The following is a 22,412-nucleotide window of genomic DNA, read 5'->3' on the forward strand; positions in this document are numbered from 1 at the left end:
AAGTGAAATACTTGGAGTTTCTTTTTAAAATCCACAGCCATTTGAACCGTTTGAACGCGTCAGGTCTCAAGGTCATAAAAAAAGAAAATTATAAACATCTGGAATTTCCGGGGGTATTGTGTTGTGGTTCTTTATTATCTCCACTCATGAACAGACTCGGAACGACCATTTAACTAAAACTCCTCGTTTTAAAGAATAGTTAAAATACATAGAATTACATCGAAAACCCACTAAGACCAGCGGACATGTGGGAAAGCACAGCGAACTACATAAGTAGTTAAATCGAGTAAAGTTATCTCATGAAAAACTTTTCTAAAATATAAGCTTTCTTAGAAAAATTAGTTTAGCACTTGTATCATTCGGACGTGTATCCTTACTTGCTTGGCAACCACGAATTGTATTTCTCATTTTCATACTTACGTTGTGAGTACGACACAAATGCTAACGAAGATTAGTGACTTATTAGCTGATAGTCAGTTCAGAGACCTTCCATTGCGTATAACTAATTAGGTTTCCAGTGTTCTGTTCCATTTTGCCTGCGAAGTATTTTAGTTTGTCCATTAAGTATTGTCCGAACTACCTGTCCTGCATTTTCTGAGTAGTACTTATACTGTATTTTCTTCTTCATTGTGGTTTATGTGTGCACGAAGTTAATAATAAGCAAAATGGTGACTGAAGTCTATGTATTCTCTCTTGGAAGGCTAGTGTATGTTTCGCTTTCCTGTATCGATATTTTGAAGTGATATAATCTGCTCATCTGCTGTATTGTTTGTTTTAGTTACAACTTTAAACAGTAGTGGATATCATCACCTTTCGAATTTTCGATATACCATTCCTAATACTCAGCACGCGTTACTTTCGGCTGAAATTCAGTTGAAAATTGCTCTTATTGCTTTATGTATATCTGCATGACTATGAGAAGCTTTTGTGGAGTTTGGTGTATAAATTGTTCTAGCATTCATCATTGGCTAGATGTTGATTTACTGAACATGTGTACTTAATCCGTGCCTTTTTTGGAGACATAGCGGTTTATAATTTGTAAGTTCTAGTAACTGAAATCGTTTAACATAAGGCTCAAACACCAAAAGCAGGTTTTCACGGGGCTGCGAATAACAACCCATAAGGTGCGGTTGTAAACGTCGGTTGTACATACGAAGATGAAGCTAATGAGTAAGGTTAGTAACGGAAATAGGAACTAGACGACACCACGTTTAACGCTACAATTAGCATTCAAAATGATTAAAGGTATGCACACTGTTATCAATTCCTGGTGGCTCACTAGGCGACTAATAGCTTTTTATTTGTGGAAGTTAAACATTTAGTTGGGTCAGTATTTTTTGTTTCGTAGACCTGTATTCATTTGTGCAAAGCCTGATAGACAACTGTTTGAGTCTGATCCGTCATGGCCTTTTTGTATATTGAGTTCACATATATGTACATTGTTTTTGAGTTACCATGATAAATATCACAATAGGTACAGTTGGGTTGTTTTAAATGAAGTGTATTTCACAACGTTCGGAAAATGACATTACTGATGGTGATGTTTGTTTGTGAAAAACACCTAATTTTTCACAATATAGTGCGATTAGCAGCAAAACCTCGACCGTAGACTTGGAATTTACTGCATTCCATCAGCACTCCCAAACTGACCGAACTCAAATAGGATAGCAAATAATAAGTGTTCCACTTCATTTTCCATAATATCTTCATCATGATAAGCTAGTTTCCTGATCAAACCGCTTTGGTAGTGTTGGTCACTAGAAATAATTTTATCACTGAAAAGTGACATGATCTTGTAGCCTAGCCATTTATAATTTATGGTCATTGGGTTTGATTAAGCATTGCACTATCGTAATTCTTATTGCCAAGACATTACTCTGTTATTCTAAACTGTCTTGGTAATATAAGTAAACGAAAGATATTAGTAAAGCTATGTAAAGTGGGTAATCTTCCATACGCTCTCTATAGATGTGAATTTATCTTGATGTTTCTCTATAGATGAGTCTCTTAGATGACTTTAGAGAAGATTGTTTCAGAGCACATAATGAAAAAAGACTTCTTCATGGTGTATGTGCCTTACGACATAGTCTCGCTTTAGATAAAACAGCCCAGGATTGGGCCGAAGCACTATTGTTGGAAGATGGGATAAAAAATAGTCCACTTTCCAGTCGAGGTGAAGTTGGTGAAAGTATCAGTGTACGCACAAGCACAGGAACTCATGTGGATATGCAAGGTTATCATTTATGTTTCAACTATAAACTGTCTAGGTCATGAAGTCGTAAATACGTGGCATTCAGATGCCGAAAATTATAATTATGAAAACGGTAAAGGACCTGCAGGTTAGTTACATACCGTAATTTTTGTGAATACTTAAGTTAACTTTGAGCCTAGTCTTATTCCAATAATCTTCACGTCATACTTTTCTTCGCTTACATAAACAGCCAAGTATTTCCTACAATATAGGTAACTTTACACAACTGGTATGGAGTTCAACTCGTGAAGTTGGCTTCGGTAAAGCCTGTGGTCCTGGAAAATGTGTCGTTGTAGCTCACTATCGTCCTCCAGGAAATGTACTAGGTCGTTACCTAGAGAATGTTTTTCGTCCAAAAGAATCAGTGGAGGGCGTTAAACAACCAATACGTAACACGTTTGCTTTAAATAATGGTAAGTATTTTCTCTGAATTTTTTCATTTCAACATAAAACGTTGTAGTGGAGTTTTGCTCCTTCCGACATATTCAGGCAGATATCATTATCATAAAAGGAAAATATTCTTTATCACTAATGAACACTCAGATTCTGCGAGGCTACGGTCAAAGACTTTGTCAACAAGCTAGTGACCGTTGTTGCTACCTTGACGTGGTGGTCGGGCTTGCCTATCGTGATGAAGCGATCGAGCTATACTGGCTGGAACAACCGTTCACCAAGGTCCTACCATGCCAGACAGGTCGGTTGAAGAGCGGTAAGAATAAAAGCAACAAACCCAAGGTCCGAAGGCGAAGTCGTACTGCTGACTGTACAGAGGTGTGACAGCAGTAAGGTGTTTCCTTCAGACAACCAGCATGACAGCGATGCTGCCTTCCCACAAGGAGGGGTGGGGTTAGAAAAGGTCGACCCTAAAAATGCACACCTCGCCTTATCCCACGGATATCCGTCTCTGGCGGTAAGGTCTCAACAAGTACGGAGCTAACACAAAAATTGCCCATAAAAAGGTCGTGTGTGACCGACCTCAAGCAGTTGTCTCTTGGGCACTGCGGTCACGCTCCCAGGTCACTAAGACCACTTCTAATCCGATTTCCTTTTCGGGCACCTCCAGAAGAACCCTTCCACGGTGTGGGCAACCGGGAAGTGATAACCGCCCTCATACCTCTAACAGCACTCAAGACCACTGTATTCATAATCAACCTCCCTCTTCGATTCCTATTATTCCTCCTACATCAACTTCAAACGCTAAACTTCTTTTTTCGGCTTCCCCCTCAAGTGTCACCATAGCCAACGATTCTAGTGCTCAAAACACTGTCACAGGTCTACTGAAACCTCGCTCCAAACTACACATTGGAGCCTTCAATGTACGCACCCTATGTCAAATCGGTCAGCGGGTTTCCTTGGCTAAAACCCTAGAATCTCGTACCATTGATGTATGCTGTGTCTCCGAAACACGCATACAGGATTCCAGTGTGGTCATTCACTTGACCTCACCTCGGCAAAACGGAGGGCCAACGAGATACACCCTCCGTGTATCTGGTGACCCGATGGCCAGTTCTCGTGGACTGGCAGGTGTATGCATAGCACTAAGCATGAGGGCGGAACAAGCACTGTTAGAGTGGATCCCCGTCAACAGTCGTCTATGTGGTGTTCGGCTAAACGGCTCCGTAAGAACTCGGAAGTATAGGGACACACGTCGTTGCCTTTTCGTCGTTTCTGCCTACGCTCCCACCGACTGCAGCTCAGATGAAGTGAAAGATGAATTTTACAGAAAGCTATCCAAACTTCTTCAGAAAGCTAAACGTTCAGACATAGTACTTGTAGCAGGTGACTTTAATGCCCAGATAGGTAGTTTAAACCAAACAGAAAGGCATTTAGGGGGATATTTTAGTATACCGGGACAGCGAACAGATAATGGTGATAGTCTGCTGCAACTGTGCTCAGATAATCGTTTGTTTTTAGCAAACACAAAGTTTAAGCATAAGGAGAGACATCGTCTAACGTGGCGACCGACTGCACCAAGCCAACGATGGACTCAAATAGACCATATTGCCATCAGTCATCGTTGGAGAGGGTCGGTAGAAGATTATCGCTCATTCTGGAGTACCTACTTGGACTCCGACCATGCCCTAATACGAGCACGCATCTGCTTGTGCCTCACTGGACGCAAAAAAGCCACATTAAAAAGACCAATTAGAACTGAGTTGAGTAACGAGAAAACCAAAGGTAGGTTCCAGGAACAACTGAGGTCACACTTAGGTAGTTCTGAAAACGAGGCTGACCCAGATGTTGCTTGGAGATATATACAAACAGCTGTGGAAACAGCAATGAAATCTATTAGTGACTTAAATTACAGGGTTACAAAGAACCAGTGGATTTCTTCAAAGTCTATCACACTGATGGATTCTCGCAAACTCGTCCCATCAGGTTCCGAACACAATGAAGGGCAAAAACAAATCAGACCTAGGCTAACCAAAAGTCTACAGAACGACCGTGAGCAGTGGTGGGCAACGAAAGCAAAAGGCGGCGACTATAGGGAACACAAGACAGCTCTACAGACTAATAAAAGAAACTGGAACTAATAAGCCAAGTGTAAGTGAAACTATATCAGGAAAAGACGACACTTATCTGCTCTCAGCCCAGACGTTTGGAACGATGAGAGGAACACTTTAGAGCGCAGGGTAGCTGGCCTTCAGCAACTTTACAGCCACCCAGCATTCCCAAACAGCCTGAATAGAATATTGAAGTAGCCCTCCCCGACTCTAACTGAAGTTCAAAAAGCCATAGCTAATCTGAAACGAGGAAGAGCAACTAGTTCAGATCGATTAACTCCAGAGGTCTTTAAGGATGGAGGTCCAATTTTAGCGATTAGGTTGACTAATATTTTAGCTAAAATCTGGGAGTTAGACGTTATTCCATCTGACTGGTCACAATCACTTATCGTCCCAATATATTAGAAAGGGTCAAAATCATCCTGTGACAACCACAGAGGGATTAGTTTGACTAACATAGCATCTAAAATACTAGCCTCGATAATTATCAGACGCCTAACTAACACTCGTTAACTGCAAACACGAGAGAACCAAGCTGGCTTCAGACCTGGTCGTGGCTGCATCGACCACATATTCACCATTCGTCAGATTCTAGAACACAGGCATACTTATCGACGTCCGACAATGGTGGTCTTTCTCGACTTAAAAGCAGCATTTGACTCGGTAGACCGCGAGATTCTGTGGCAGTGTCTGTCATTGAAAGGCGTACCCCAGAAGTACATAAACCTTGTGAAGGCTCTTTACTCGAACACTACTAGTCGAGTCAGAGCTTATGGCGAACTGTCATCTACTTTTGCAACCTCAAGTGGTGTCCGTCAAGGCTGTCCACTTTCTCCATTTCTGTTTAACTTCATCATAGACCTACTGATGGAAATAACATTCTCGTCGACTGAATTCTCGGGTATTGATCTCCTACCAGGAGGTCCACTTATCGACTTAGAATACGCAGATGATATAGTCCTGTTTGGTGAAGACGCTGACAAAATGCAGAGTCTTTTGGTAGCACTAGGCAACAATGCCAGAATGTTTGGAATGCGCTTCTCTCCCTCTAAATGCAAGCTGCTGTAGTAGTCGAACGCGTCGACAACTTCACTTATCTTGGAAGTCTGATCAGTCCTAATGGGCTGGTATCGGACGAAATCTCAGCACGGATTCGAAAAGCTCGTTTGGCTTTTGCCAACTTACGTCACCTTTGGCGAAGGCAAGATATCCGTCTATCAATAAAAGGACGAGTATACTGCGCGGCAGTCCGTTCAGTCTTACTTTACGGCAGCGAAACATGGCCTTTAAGAGTAGAAGACACCCGTAAGCTACGAGTATTTGACCACAGATGCCTTAGAAATATTGCTGGCATCTGCTGAGATCACCGGACAAGTAATAGTGAGGTTAGGCGCAGAGTATTAGGGAATAATGGTAAATCAGTTGATGAGGTTGTGAATCTTCACCAACTGAGATGGTTGGGTTGCGTGTCACGTATGCCTGAACACCGATTACCACGTCGTGCAATGCTAACGGGTGTTAGAGATGGTTGGAAGAGAATTAGGGGCGGCCAAACCAAAACGTGGCATCAGTGCTTGAAGACACTAACCTCTAGTCTGAGCCATGTTTGTAGATGCAGACTACTTGGTTGGGGTCCGCGTGAATTTCGTAACCGATTGTTGGAAACTCTTGGTGACATGGCTCAGAATCGATCTCAATGGCGTCGGTGCATACACTCCCTGTCTTCCCTTAAACTAAGAAATTAAAATCACTTCATATCTTTCTTTCTACTAACTAATTCTTCCTGTACTGTATCCTTATATGCAATCTTTCTCCTATATATTACCACGTTTGACCTAACCACTCCTATGAATCCGGTGTTCATCTTGCTGTGTTAATAAAGTATGGCAACCTGGACCGATGAATATATGAGCCTGGTCCTACGTTGTAGCTGACTGACTGACTGATCCGTTTGCTCAACTCTAAGTATTGACATTCAAACGGCCTCAGGGCTTCCATTATTTCTAATAAGCAAGAACTGTTACTCATGTTACTTGTCATGCTGAATTGAGACTTATAGCTTGCTTATTCGATGAGTCTATGTGTTGTCTGCAAATGTTTTACCACAGGTATCTTCGTAGTACCGGTCACATGCAGCGGAACCATCAAGCGAAAAATAGTACAATTAAACTTAGAGTACTAAATAAAAAGAGAAAGTTTTTTAATTAAGATATAAACCCTCATCGACTGAGGGGGTTAAAATGTATCTTACTCGTGTACAACCAATGCCTACTCGGATGTGCATTTCAAGTTGGTATAAGAGAAGGTAAGATGAGAGCCAAGGGTGGGTAAATCAAGATATTATGTCAATCCATGAAGTCATAGATTCACAGTTTAAGTTATGTTTCTCGGTGTATATTTCTTGGCTAGGGGCCACGCAATACTTGTAGTCGATTGTTGGAAAAGTTGAACAATATGTAAAATTGGGTCACAGGGAGTAGTTAAACTCACTGTCTTTATTTTCATCTTGTTAATTCTCTGTCTTACTGGGTTGATATAAAGTGTGGAAACAGACTTTTCCCAGGTTCTCTATTAACGATGACTGACAATGTGATTTACTGAGTTGTTTATATTTTAATAAGTTTAAAAAGTAGCTTTAGGGATATTACTTACTAGTTGAATACTTTTGTTTTTATCGAACCACCATATTTTTCCTCCTCAGATACTCCGAAGACAGTTATTACTGAAACACTGACAGAAAGTGATGGGAAACAGTACAATGTTCGAAGAGAGATCTCTGAATTGACTGATGATAAAGGAAAGGTACCATTATCTTCATTTATGTTGCTTAACGTTTCCTCAGTTTATTTCTGATTTTCTTCCATTAATCTTGTCGTGTCCTAACCTTTATTTCATCGAAGATATAACTAAGATGAGGAGTCTGAAGAAAATAGCAAGCAATATATTTTACTATCACTTTGAACATCGGTTAGGATTGCGCGTCGTGGTAATCGGTGTTCAGGCATACGTGACACGTAACCCAACCATCTCAGTTGGTGAAGATTCACAACCTCATCAACTGATTTACCATTATTCCCTAATACTCTGCGCCTAACCTCACTATTACTTGTCCGGTGATCTCAGCAGATGCCAGCAATATTTCTAAGGCATCTGTGGTCAAATACTCGTAGCTTACGGGTGTCTTCTACTCTTAAAGGCCATGTTTCGCTGCCGTAAAGTAAGACTGAACGGACTGCCGCGCAGTATACTCGTCCTTTTATTGATAGACGGATATCTTGCCTTCGCCAAAGGTGACGTAAGTTGGCAAAAGCCAAACGAGCTTTTCGAATCCGTGCTGAGATTTCGTCCGATACCAGCCCATTAGGACTGATCAGACTTCCAAGATAAGTGAAGTTGTCGACGCGTTCGACTACTACAGCAGCTTGCATTTAGAGGGAGAGAAGCGCATTCCAAACATTCTGGCATTGTTGCCTAGTGCTACCAAAAGACTCTGCATTTTGTCAGCGTCTTCACCAAACAGGACTATATCATCTGCGTATTCTAAGTCGATAAGTGGACCTCCTGGTAGGAGATCAATACCCGAGAATTCAGTCGACGAGAATGTTATTTCCATCAGTAGGTCTATGATGAAGTTAAACAGAAATGGAGAAAGTGGACAGCCTTGACAGACACCGCTTGAGGTTGCAAAAGTAGATGACAGTTCGCCATAAGCTCTGACTCGACTAGTAGTGTTCGAGTAAAGAGCCTTCACAAGGTTTATGTACTTCTGGGGTACGCCTTTCAATGACAGACACTGCCACAGAATCTCGCGGTCTACCGAGTCAAATGCTGCTTTTAAGTCGAGAAAGACCACCATTGTCGGACGTCGATAAGTATGCCTGTGTTCTAGAATCTGACGAATGGTGAATATGTGGTCGATGCAGCCACGACCAGGTCTGAAGCCAGCTTGGTTCTCTCGTGTTTGCAGTTAACGAGTGTTAGTTAGGCGTCTGATAATTATCGAGGCTAGTATTTTAGATGCTATGTTAGTCAAACTAATCCCTCTGTGGTTGTCACAGGATGATTTTGACCCTTTCTAATATATTGGGACGATAAGTGATTGTGACCAGTCAGATGGAATAACGTCTAACTCCCAGATTTTAGCTAAAATATTAGTCAACCTAATCGCTAAAATTGGACCTCCATCCTTAAAGACCTCTGGAGTTAATCGATCTGAACCAGTTGCTCTTCCTCGTTTCAGATTAGCTATGGCTTTTGAACTTCAGTTAGAGTCGGGGGAGGGCTACTTCAATATTCTATTCAGGCTGTTTGGGAATGCTGGGTGGCTGTAAAGTTGCTGAAGGCCAGCTACCCTGCTCTCTAAAGTGTTCCTCTCATCGTTCTAAACGTCTGGGCTGAGAGCAGATAAGTGTCGTCTTTTCCCGATATAGTTTCACTTACACTTGGCTTATTAGTTCCAGTTTCTTTTATTAGTCTGTAGAGCTGTCTTGTGTTCCCTATAGTCGCCGCCTTTTGCTTTCGTTGCCCACCACTGCTCACGGTCGTTCTGTAGACTTTTGGTTAGCCTAGGTCTGATTTGTTTTTGCCCTTCATTGTGTTCGGAACCTGATGGGGTAAGTTTACGATAGTCTGTCAGTACAATAGTCTTAGGAGAAATCCACTGGTTTTTCGTGACCCTTTGTTTCAAATCACTAACATGTGTCGCTGCTGTTTGCATCGCTGTTTGTATATCTTTCCAGACAACATCTGGGTCAGCCTCGTTCTCAAAATGACCAAAGTATGACTTCAGTTTTCTCTAGAATTTACCTTCGGCTTTTTCACCACTGAGTTTAACTATAATGGGTCTTCTTAATATGGCTTTCCTGGGCGCAGTGAGATGCAAGCAAATGCACGCTTGTATTGGAGCATGATTAGAGTTTAACCATACATTTCAGAACGAGTGGCAGTCGTCTATCGAGCTTCTCTAACGATGACTGATGGTAATATGGTCTAAATAAGTCCACCGTTGGTATGGTCTAGGGGATTGTTAAGTATTACTACACACAGGTACATCAAAACTATGGATCAGATACTAGATTCAAGTGTAGTTTTTTCTTTGTCGTTGTAATACTAACATTCCAAACATGATTTAATCATCTAGATTGTTGTACAAGAGATATGCAATAATCTTTTACTCTTTTCTAGCAACATTTTTAACCTTGTGTTTTTGTTTAGACGATATTATTTACTTGCGGTTATGTTTATAATATTTACTAGTTCAAGTAATGGAATGTTACAGCCAATTGACAGACAGCCTTTGTAAATTACGAGTCGCTAGTATAATCAATAATTTGAATATTTTTGTTTTTTTTTAGAATGAAAAATTGTATTTAGTCAGATTAGGTAAAAAATGGAATATTTCTTCTGTTGTTTTGACCCTAGGATTAGTTCTTTTATGTTCTTATGTAAGCGTTCAGTTCAAAACAATGGGTCAGTTAATGGGTAGTGTTATGAACATTTATTGCCTTTATGTGTGTAGTGTCAGTCAGTTAGAACCTCAAAGCATCTACTTATGAAATCTTAGGTAGTATCTCCTTGCGTACAATACCTAGCTATTTTTAAATCAAGAGAGCAAAATCTCCCAGCCATTTAGTCAACTTTTTAGTAGTGGTTTCGCATAGCATAATCTGTTATTATTCCGAATTCTATGCTTATCATACTGTTAACCCCTTGTTTGAAGTGTGTCAATGTAGACCAATGTAAATTTTTGCCTGATCAATTGAAAATGTCATTAACACAATTTACGTTGAGAGAGAGATTCGTTGTGTTGTTGAAAAGCAATAGAGATAATTCAGCAAAGGAAAATCTTCTTAACGATTTCATTCACAATCGTATTTATAGTTATTTTTTTGCCAAAAATAGCAGTCTATAACAAAATAGGATAGTATTGTACAATAAGAAACTTAAAGTGGCATTATGTCACAAATTTTTTACAAAGGTCATATATTGAAAAAAAAGTTATGTAGTAACATCCTCCATCAGCTAAGGAAATTTTTCCATTTGATAGTTATTAAGAGCAAAATAGTCATAAGTTGTAGTAATGGTTAATTAGGTTGTAAAAAATAATTAGAAAGTAGAAAAAAGCAATGGTGGAAGACAAAAAGAAAGGTTAAGACTATGGTAGGATGAGTGATTGAACATACTGTTTTTATAAACAAATGTGACGTTTGAATCTGGATAGCTATAGCCTCTGCTGTACATTGTTTTTTTATATTATTTATATTCTTTCTGAGCCGATTCTTTTGGCTGTTTGAATAATTTTGAGGGGGGATTTTGGTGAAGCAGAGTGACCAGAATTAACTAGATCTTTCAGGATTAAGTTTTAGATTGACTTTTGTAGTCCTTTAGATAGCCAGGCAATATAATATTCAGAGCTGTGCTTTGAAACAGCTCTCTTTGTGCGGTTAATATAGTCCGCTCCATATGAGCAGGTAAACTGATCGATGCACATTAATGAGCAAATAATGAACTAGTTTCTTAAATTAGTCAGCGGATTGACTTTTGAAATAGTAATGTTTTTCAATATTGTTATATTTCTATTCCACCATTAATAAACTTGTTAAATAATTTTACAACGTTAATTCCCTTACATTTCACTTCTCCAACTTTATTTGTTGCATCCTTCACTTTATTTTTTCCTAGTCGCATGTGGTCATTAATAACAACTTTTGTAACTCTTGAGTTTAAACAAGTATTAAAGAGTCCATTTTTTTAATGTAGACAAGGCGATGTGTCAACGAAGTGTATACAGATGCCTGTAAAGACCAGAAAAAAGCGGAATCAAGTATTTCACCAGACGGCCATTTAGTTGTGAGTTTTAAATTTTTTTTACAATATTCTATTTTTACTACAGTTAAGTTAGTAGTAATTAAATTATTAAAAAAACAACATTTCTTCCCTATTGTTCGTGTTTCGATAATTTTGCCTGTTTTACTGGCTATTTTCACAGATTATGAAGTTGATGGTGTTTACTGCTAGATTCGCAACCAGTAGTTTGGATATAGTACGCGTGCCTTGAGGCTTAAAGATCTTGAGTTTGATACCTTGTAAAATCATGGATCTGTTCTACTGAGTAGTCTAAAAAAATGGGATGAAACATCTATTAAGTCCTTTATTGCTTTGTAAAACCCACTCAGCTAGGGCTAATCCATGGTGGAAAGTATTTCGGTATTGTAAATCAGTTAGATTGTGGTTTAGTGCCGACTCAAAAGTGATAATATGGTCAGTTTACTAGAAGTGTCATTGCAGTATGTGACGGCTTTAAAACATCCATCTTTATCATACTTTATGACAAAAAAGATGATTAAAAAGCAACTTGAACTTATAGTATTTGATAAGTACTTCACTAAAGTTGCGGGATGGCTAATCTAATTTTTGCAAAACCATTATTATCTTGATGTTGATGATATTATTAAACGCCCTTATAAATAACGACTTTTACAGTATTTTTATAGGATAAATGGTCCACTTGAGAGGTGTGTCAAATGTGAAGCTCTCTCATCAGTAAGAATACCTGGTTAATTACAGGAAACAGTTTATCGTGGAAAACTATTGATAATATCCACCCAGTTAACAAGTACACGTCTCTCTGTTTGATTTTTAGTCATCTGTCTGGTCCTTATTCTTTATGCAATCTAGTGGATTGAGACAGTATCAGAAATGACTCATAATTGAGTACACTGGCGATCTTTCCATGACTCTCTATCGTGTTCGTCATAATTAGTGAATTGCCTCTTCTAATTAAGTGAAGTCTATCTTATGGTCTGATTCCAACTGTATATTTTTTATCAGTAATATACCTATTTATTTATTTATTTATTGTCTGACCTTTCTCACTTTTATTTCTCAACAATGTTATCTCATTTCACGTGAAGCATATCCAGTTGTACTATTGTGTTAAGTACTTTCCTGTATAATGAGAATTATATAATATTAGGAGTAATAATAGTAATTTCCCAGTGTACTGTAAGCTGCTCATTTGTGTAAATACATTAATTTCTTGGTCTCCGTTATTGTTTTTTTGTTAAGTTTTCATAAGATCTCATCATTCTAAGACTCTATCAGTTATTTTTTCTTAATCGGGTTAATCTACGCCTTGCACACATAACAGTTATATGAAACTAGTATTAGAACGACTTTATAACATTATTCTGTTATAAATAACTTTCCATACTATACAGGATAATAGTAAGAAACTCCAAGAATCCATTCACTCAGTTGTTCAACTTCATAATCAGTATCGTAGTCAACATGGTTCCAATCCTCTAGTACTTGATCAAGTAGGTTAATATAGTTTTCATTTTCTACTTTTTTTATTGAATAATTAATATATGATATTTACTATTCACTTGTAATCTCTAAAAGAAGTAATTGTAAACAAAAAGAATACTCAAAATTTTGTTAGGTCTTGCTATTGATATGTGGACTTTATACCATTGAACTGGAATCAACTGGTTCATATTTCAAAATTCAGTCAATTCATAATATAACACAATAATCACTCATTACTGTTGGTAGATAACTATGTCATTCTTACTTTCTGCGAGATGTGAATGTCCCAAGTTTGTTTCGTAGAATGGTCGTGTATAAGTTGACGTGAAAGTAGCAAACTACACATCTATTTATTTATTTATTTGAACACATAGATATTGGTACAAGGAGGCACCAAAAGGAGGCCACAAAAATCTCATTTGATATGTGTGGGGGCTGTGATACTTCCTGGGTACCCAAACCGAGGCAGGTGGTTTTCTTAGGGGGCCACACCCGGAGCCTTCGACCTGAAGGTCTGATCCACAAGGCAGTGGAGCATCGTAAGGAGATGCAGTCTCATGGTAGCCAGTGACCAACGATTGGTTCATGCGCCATTTGTTCCTTCAGGATACTGGAGCCCATGTGCACCATTGATTTGAAATCAGGGTTTTGCAACTCCCCTATGTGGACTCTTCATGTCCACCGATCCGGTTAAAGCGCCGGACATTCGCTTTTCGTCCTCTCAATTTCGTATATATATATTCCAAGTGAGGACCGGAGTCAAACAAGGCTGCTTACTCCTCCCTTTTCTATTTCTTCTGGTGGCTGGCTGGATTATGAAGACCTCCACACCTGAGGAGGGACACAGAATATAATGGACAGGTTGGATGCAATTAGACGATTCGGACTTCTCATATGACCTAAACCTTCTATCCCATACACACCAACAAATTCAGGTCAAGACAAACAGTGGCAGAATCCTCTGCATCAGTAGGCCTCCATATACATAAAGGAAAAAGCAAGTTCCTCAATTGAAACACGGAGAACACCAACCCAATCACATTTGATGGAGAAACCTTGGAAGAGGTGGAAACTTTCACGTATCTGAGTAGCATCATCGATGAACAAGGAGGATCTGATGCAGACGTAAAAGCAAAGATTGGCCAAGCAAGGACAGCATTCCTACAGTTGAAGAACATATGGGACTCAAACCAACTGTCAACCAATATCAAGGTCAGGATCTTCAATACGAAAGTCAAGACAGTTTTACTGCAACGTGGTGAAACTAGTAGAACTAACACAACCATCATCAAACATGTACAAGTATGTATAAACAGTTGTCTATGTAAGATACTCAATGTCCATTGACCGGGTACCACTAGCAACAACCTACTATGGAACAGAACAAACTAGCTACCAGCTCAAGAGGAAATCGGGAAAAGTCTTTGTAAGTTGATAGGGCATACGTTACGGAAATCACCAAACTGGATCACGAAGCAAGCGCTAACTTGTAATCCTGGAGGGAAACGGAAAACCAAAGAACATACTGCGTCGAGAATTGAAAGCAGACATGAAAAGGATAAATAGCAACTAGAAAGCATTGCTCAAGACGGTTTTAGATGGAGAATGCTGGTGGGTGGTTTATGCACCTCAACGACGGTTAACAGGCATAAGTAAGTGATCTATAATATATGCGACACAAGAATAGCTCTTGAAGCGTGTAGTGGTGATGTAAATCTCTGTTCGGAGGGCATTATGAGCTGCGTTACATAGTTTATAAAGTCTCGCTTTATAATAACATAAAGGCTAACTAAATCTCATTAAAACATATGGTAATTATAATCTCTAATTAGGATATTCGGCTTCCTTCACTTCACTGGGTTTTAAGGTGTCTGCTTTCAAACTTAGTGGTAAGCTGACGAAAGTATCTAAAAGTTTTGCATGCCTTGGAAGTCATGCGAACTTTAATGGAAGTGTGACAGACGAAATCACTCTTCTATCAACAAAACTCAAGGCATAATGTGCCAGTCCGAATCGTCATTGACGCCTCCACAAGTTAACTTGAATGAAAATTATCAGACGTTAGATGCTTCAATATGTATAGTTTTGTTCCTGTCTTTGTAAAACCGGGCTTCACTTGAAGGTACGTAATTCTTATGATACATTTTGTTTCCTAATAAATAGAGCCATTATAAACACCTTTCTTTATATCTTAGTCTCAGTTTGCATGTACCACCCTGGATTTTTCACATTTAAGACTGGTTTTGCCTCGAAAATTGAATAACAGAAGTAAGGGAATAACCAGTTGATTGTATCGGGTTCAAATTTGTTGGTCCATCCTAACTCCCCAAATCTAGTCGTTAAGACCATACAGTTAATTCGTTCGATATTTTATCAGATATAACTTGGATTCGAACATAGTAGTATTTGTCTTCGCTTTGTTATGTGTGGTAAAGTTTTTCATTTTATGCTAAATAGCGCTGGTTAAGTACGTGATAAAATAATATCAGTTTATCTCGGTGAGTCAGCTATCGTTTTATGTACTTATTTGGAAAGACACCGTAGTTTACTCAAAATAGTTTACTACCTATTACAAAAATTCAATGAATAATAAATACTTGGTTTCGATTTCGAAATTCTGTATTGTGAACACAAGTTTGATAGGTATAAATATCCAATCAAGAAGGTCATATTATTTTCCCTTCCCACCCCAATCACCGTATATCTCAAAATCCGAGCGTTATTTTTGGAATTGAATTAACCGTCACTGAGTAACATAAACCGTAAAAAATAAAGGTCATTTTATTCCATTTTCGTTTCTTCCCTGATCATATCTTAGTTGCATCTTGAGATTCGTTAAACAGTGAAATAGTATCTACACTTATAAATTTCTTATTCTGAAGTTTCACACATTTCCTGTTCTGTGATAGGATCTTTCGAATATGGCACAACAATGGGCTGATCATTTGCTTCAACAATCTCATTTGTCCAATAGTGGATATGTATATCGTGGTATGAAAGTCGGTGAAAATTTGGGAAGTCGCTGGTCAAATGGACCAATGGAACATAATTGTAAGTAAAATTGGTTTTTCAACTTTTCATCGTTTTTATATGCACATCCCATATTGTCTTCTGTTATGTACACAAATAAATGGCACTGGTTTAATTAGATCACTTCCTGTAAGTATAACTGTTCTCACTTATGATTAGCTTTCAAACAAGGAATACTAGAAGCCATTAACTATCAAACTTTCCTTGTTTTTTTAAATTTTTTTTCTAATACCTTTGTTTATTTAACCTCACTGTCACCATGTATAACAGAAGTTTATTATCAGTATTATTATCACCCTGTCAAAATAAGTATATATATTTGCGATTGTACAGCTTTGAAAATGAATTCGCCGAAAAGAGAACTCTTCGCTGAACTAATCTTTCTTTCTTTTTTAAAATACAGATTTATAAAACATAATGTAAACCATCCATCTCACTTGCAAGACCTTTAAACTTTAAGATATCACATAGTAGTGAAGAGTTGTGGTCACTTTTGACTAGGAAAAAGGCTAACACATTTTTCGTAATAGAAGTGATCATAAGATATTTAAAATAATTAGTGCCTTTGGTAAATTTAAGTAGTGTAATATCAAGACGAAGATTATCAAAACTATGTGATCTATTAGTGCTATGTGTTTCGAATCATTTTAACATCAGGGTCGCTTTCAATTTGTTGAATAGGACTGTTCTTTTGGATTGTCTATTGACAGGTGTACTAGTTTTGATATCAATAATAAAGGCTTAAACCAATGTTACATAAGCGGAAATAGGTCAGTGATTAGAGAAATGTAGACACTGAAATAATTTTCATAGAAAGAATTCAAGATTACATAATAGGAGGTGTTCAGATGACTGGACCGTGAAGCGTATATTTGAGAACAGAAAAGGGTGGGAGGTTGTGAAGAAAAATAAACGAAGAGCATAGAAAATAAATAAAACCATTTATTAAGGCTAAGGGTGTTACAAATTTCTTATGAACAAAAAGACTTGGATTGTTGGCTCGAATTCCTATAGCTTCTGCTATGTGTAAGAGATAAGATCGAACACCATAAGGAAAACTAGTAGGAATACGATAAAGAACTTTAAATGGCATGTTTCTGTCTACTGCATGACCGATATCGACCAAGTGTGGTAGAACCAAGCTGCGTATTGTCTTGACAGTACCTATTCCTAACCACGAAGGGAGGTGTTCACTACCTGTTTGGTCCAGTTGTCCGGTAGTGCGCCCAATATAGCTTTCTCCACAGGAGCAGCTGAATTCGTAGATACACATAGAATTGGCGTAACCAGGTAACTTATCCTTTAGTTAGGGAATCACCATAGATCTGGTCGAATACCATAGACAGAGGTGGCTGCATTAAACGTTTTCTTCACTGCATTAATCAGTCTGTCACGTAGTACATCACCAGCTACATCTTCATTGAATTGCAGCCTCAAGAAGAGAGGTTCCTTAGTAGCCATTGGTGTCGCTATTTTCTTACTCGTTACACGCAAGTGTTTCTTCAGGAAAACCTGTAGATAACCCATTTCAATCAACATATTTTGTATGAGTTCTAATTATTTATCAATTGTATCGACTGAGCATATCTCAATAGTTCTATTTGCCAGACATTTGACTAAGTTCCTCTTATGATGAAGGGGTACAAAGCTTACGAAATGTGTGTATTGGTTTGATGAAGAGCTTTTTCTGAACACACTTCTACTGATAGAACCATTTTATTTTCTGTTTAACAAAACGTCAGGGAAGTGTAGTTTATTATCGAGTTCCGCTTCACATGTAAATTTAATTGCTGGATGTTTGTTGTTAAATAGTTCTTCTTTTCTAATGTTCTGATCGACAATAATGAAAGTGTCATCAACGTAACGACAGTAGAAGTCAAGCTTATCAATAGCATCTTTGAGAGGTCCATTTTCTAGTTTCGCGAGAAAAAAGTCCGTAAGGATAGGAACCAGAGGTGAACCCATCGCTCTATCGTTCTATGTAACGTTGATTTAAGCCTTTATTATTCTTATCAAAACTAGTACACCTGTCATCACACTATCAATTTGTACTTTTCACATATTATGTTTATTTATGTAATCTATTCCATTGTTACCATTGACTCATAAACTACCTTGATTGGTTTAATAATTTCGTATATGCATATAAATATTGCTGTAGATTAGAGTAAAGCCTAATGACGATCTAATCGAAAACAATATTGTTCGCTTATATATGTTGTTTTAAGTTACAATATGGGAATTTTTCAAATTTTGAACTGCTTCTACCATTCTTACAATAATAATAATAATAATAACTATATCTATTATTATTATACTTACTTCACTCTCACACACTAATTTCTATTCATTTTTATTATACTCAACTTCCTCTGTCTCTTCACAATACCATTTTTATCGTGTAATGGTGCTCCTTTGTTCCAATATTTAAATGTTTAAGTAAATAAATGAAATAATCTAATCACATATAAGTTTGTGGCTACATATACATGAGGAAGAGAAACCGTGATTTGCAATTTCGGGGTTTTTCAACATTTACGGAAATGGCTACAGAAACTAATAAAATCAAATGACATAATCGAACCAGATGATAAACCTCCACCGTCGTCTATTGCTAAACAGTTAGTTGAAACAGGTTATAAGATTGATCTTAACTCAACCTTTGTGGTTTTGCACAAAAATTGTCTAGGGGATATTCTATAGTTTTTTTGGAATCTTGGCCAAACGAAAATTCAAACTCCTTTTATTTGTTCAAAGACAGCTTTTTCTCACTTTGAATTTACCCTGGTAATATTATACTTATCCAGCGTGATGAGTTTCATATCATTTCAACATTCTTTTGTTTCTCATATATGAATGTTTTTAACAAATACATTTGTGATCAGATTGTTTGAAATCAATTGCCTTAATAATTCACATAGTTCTGATAATCATGATATATTGTATGGTATTTCACATAAGCTTTTTAATTGTATTAAGAAATTTACTTCTTAAGAGAAAGATATATTTAGGTTTATGTTGTTAAATAATTTTAGTATGTTTCTTTTTTATCAAGGCAAAGACCTAATTGAACATTGGTATCAAGAATCGGAAAAATATAAGTTTAACTCCGAGCCGGATAGTATCCAGGGTATAGGTAATTTGTATGAATTTGATGACTTTATATTCTGTTATAATTGTGTGATTTATGTATCTTGATAAATTTTTGCGAAATCTATAGTTTTCTCAGATTCATATATCATGATTTTAATCGTATGTTTTTACCCAATTGTTTATGGTCAAAAGATTTTTCATTTCAAGAATGTTGTTTGAAGGAATATCATTACCAAATTCCTTATTTACATTAGAACCTTATCATTCAGTAAATTTTTTTGTGTAATTATCCTGGAGCAGTGAACTTTAATCTAGTTGTAGAATAGATGGAAGATGGCTAGTATTAGGAAGAGTTTCGTCCCACTTTCGATTCATCAGCTGACCAACGCGATTGTATTTGGAACAAACGGTGTTGGGTTCGAGTCCTTAGAGTGAACATCAAAATAGGACGAAATGCTTGTCCCGGATTCCAATGCTAGCTGCATTCTATACCAACTTGTCGTAATGTTTATATCAAGGCAATACACACGAGATGCCCATATGCCAAGACTGATAAAATTCCAGTTGAAAATATAAACAACGGGATAATTCAAAACCATTTCAAATCTAATTTAGTTGATTGGAAGTACGATTCTAACCAGTATTTTTTTTATTGAGAACCATTAGTTCAAAATGGAAAGTGCACTTATTTTACACTTGAATAAATCCTCACATAAGCCCTGTTTCCATATTTGCGTAAATATAAAATCCTCTTCAATGATATTTTTGTAGTTTAGAAAATAATTAGCCTGGAGAATTGTTAAACCTTTTCTTTGTCAACTTGGTTAATATTATTCAGCAAGTCTCATTTTCTTTGTTCTGGGTCTATTGTCGGAGGGCTAACACTAATAGTTAACTTAGGATAGGTCTCTTAAGTTCTCCCTATGGTTTGGGTGGTGAGATACGACGAACAAAAAACATGTCACCTATACGTTGTAAGCTGGTCAAGAAGTCTTTTCACCATGTATGTCACTGAAGGGTGTACTAAGCAAGTGCATCAACACACTAAAGGGTTTTTACTTCACTACCGTTGGTAGGATTAGAGCTCGTGATGAACTACCGTCCCCCGAATTAGCTACGTCGAGAACTCCCTTTCTTCACCAGTGGCCATTAATTTCGTCTCACATATGGTCCCGAAGATATGTATTTCTGCATCTCGATTTTTCAAGGTCAGAATAGTACTAGATGGCAGTAGGATTTTTCACTTAACGTTATTTGAGTTATATATTATAAAAACTGCCTGCGTTGCTTTCTTTCGATGGATTTATGTATTGACACTAGGAATTATTTAATGGGCAAAATAATGGATTTCTCAGGTTCACGGTGTAAATGTAGTTGCTTAGTGACTGAATGAAAAGTCTCTGCCATCAAATGACTAGTTCCATCGTCACTTCCTGTTATTGGTTAGTATCATTGATTTATATCGAAATTGTATTTGTTTATATCTGAGACCTAAAACATTACGTTGTTACGTAATTTGTATTTATTATCGATCATCATGTTGATTGCTCTAGGTAATTTTACTCAAATTGTATGGTCAAGTTCTGAAAGGATTGGAGTTGGTATTGCAAGTCAATCCTACAAATCAGGAAAGGACTTGCATAAAGATTCGAAACTGATTTTGGTTTGTTTGTATCATCCTCCAGGAAATGTGACAAGTCAATTTCAAAATAATGTTAAAAAAGCTGTCAAGTAAAATACAGACGCATAATTTGAGCAGTTACTGAAACCTTTAATCAAATGAACAGATATATCCCATCGCATGCTGCTGTTCTCCAAACAACCTTTCTGAATTAATAATTTTATTTTTAATTATCATGTTTCTTCAAAAGTTATTTTATGCACCATCTAGATAATTTTAATATTCTTATTGTTTTGTTCATTTTAATCTTACGTTACTTGGAATGTATCAATATATTTTAAAGTTGATTTCGATTACTCTAAACATTGAATACAGGACACAGTAGCTGAGTGGATAACGCGATGGCATTTTAAGCGAACGCTACTGGGTTTGAGTCCAAGAGTGAACATCAACTCAGATGCAGGTACACCCAGCTGACGAGTCCAAAATAGGAAGAGACGTGCGTCATCCACTCCACTGCTAGTAAAACATTGAATATAATGTACTCGTAACACAATAATTTCTCTTTACATCGAAATTTCTATATGATAAGATTTTAAACTATCGTTTTCAATATATAAAAACAATTCACTTGGATTTACTAACTACCAATTATACTTCATTGGATTTCGATTAAAATAGCTTTATTCGAAAGCTGTTACAGTCTAAATAATCCTTCCTTTTTCTAAAAAATGATACCATTCGTAAAGTGATTATCAGAACTATTTGAAATACAGGGAAGAGCCAAGTAATATTTCGGGTAACGATGAGCCTATTTTCGTTAATATGATTATTTATAAGTTAAATAAAGCTAGTGAGCATCAAATTATTACTTTTATGTTCATGGTGTTTTCAGTAACTACAATAAAGACCTACATATTTGAAACATCTCAAAATATAGTCAAAACAGATCCGAAAAAAATTGGTGGGCTGTCTAAACAGATGAAAACTTAAGTTTATGGAACGAACAATACAAACTTGATTCTGACTAATTACTTGCTAGAGTTATAGAAGTATAATGTACATGTGAAATAAAATGCAGATTTCTTCTAATATATTTCTACCAAACGAAACAACCAAAAAAATGTCATATGGAGGTAAATCTAGCTTCATACCAAGCTGCATTTGCACAATATCTCTCTAGGTCAAACTAATGAGGAAGGTAATATAATAAGTTTTTTGTATGTGAACCCAAAAGTTTGGTGGTATATCATCTGTGAGGAGTTTTACGAATTATAAGTAGTTGCTAATATTGGTTCCTCTTGGCCTTATTTGTTTGCATTTTAGAAGAGTCAAGTGCCATCGTGTTTTGTAATAATTGCTATTTGTTGTTTTAAAAGATCGAACCGAGGATCTACAAGTTTCGCACATTACTGGACGACTTAATTTGAGGTTAAAAAAATCCGTAATCGTAACTTTAATCAGTTCGCGAAGTAGCGCGATGACCATCCATTGTAGGTGACGATAACTATCTTACTCCTGACATGACTAAGCTCAGTTAACAGTATTATCGAAAGTCAGACAACACTGGTCGGTCATTATTATTTAATAGTATATTTTATTA

General features: G+C 37.2%; 1 protein-coding gene across 3 annotated transcripts; it reads left to right on the top strand.

Moving 5' to 3' along the window:
• Positions 1–83: 83 nt before the first annotated feature.
• GLIPR2_5 (Golgi-associated plant pathoproteinsis- protein 1) lies at positions 84–22,220 on the top strand. Of its 3 annotated transcripts, XM_051214963.1 has the most exons (9): positions 84–2,233; positions 2,268–2,339; positions 2,464–2,664; positions 7,457–7,557; positions 11,515–11,604; positions 12,975–13,073; positions 15,975–16,116; positions 19,151–19,231; positions 20,742–22,220. In XM_051214963.1, the coding sequence occupies exons 1-9, from the start codon at positions 1,999–2,001 to the stop codon at positions 20,921–20,923; spliced, it is 1,203 nt and encodes a 400-aa protein (XP_051068149.1). In that variant the 5' UTR covers positions 84–1,998; the 3' UTR covers positions 20,924–22,220. The 3 variants fall into 3 exon arrangements, with proteins under 3 accessions (XP_051068149.1, XP_051068150.1, XP_051068151.1); XM_051214964.1 differs by having other exon boundaries at positions 1,998–2,339; positions 2,376–2,664; XM_051214965.1 differs by lacking the exon at positions 11,515–11,604 and having other exon boundaries at positions 1,998–2,339.
• The last annotated feature ends 192 nt before the right edge of the window (positions 22,221–22,412 follow it).

The sequence above is a fragment of the Schistosoma haematobium genome, chromosome 2 (genome assembly GCF_000699445.3).
Source record: "Schistosoma haematobium chromosome 2, whole genome shotgun sequence".
NCBI lineage: Eukaryota > Metazoa > Platyhelminthes > Trematoda > Strigeidida > Schistosomatidae > Schistosoma > Schistosoma haematobium.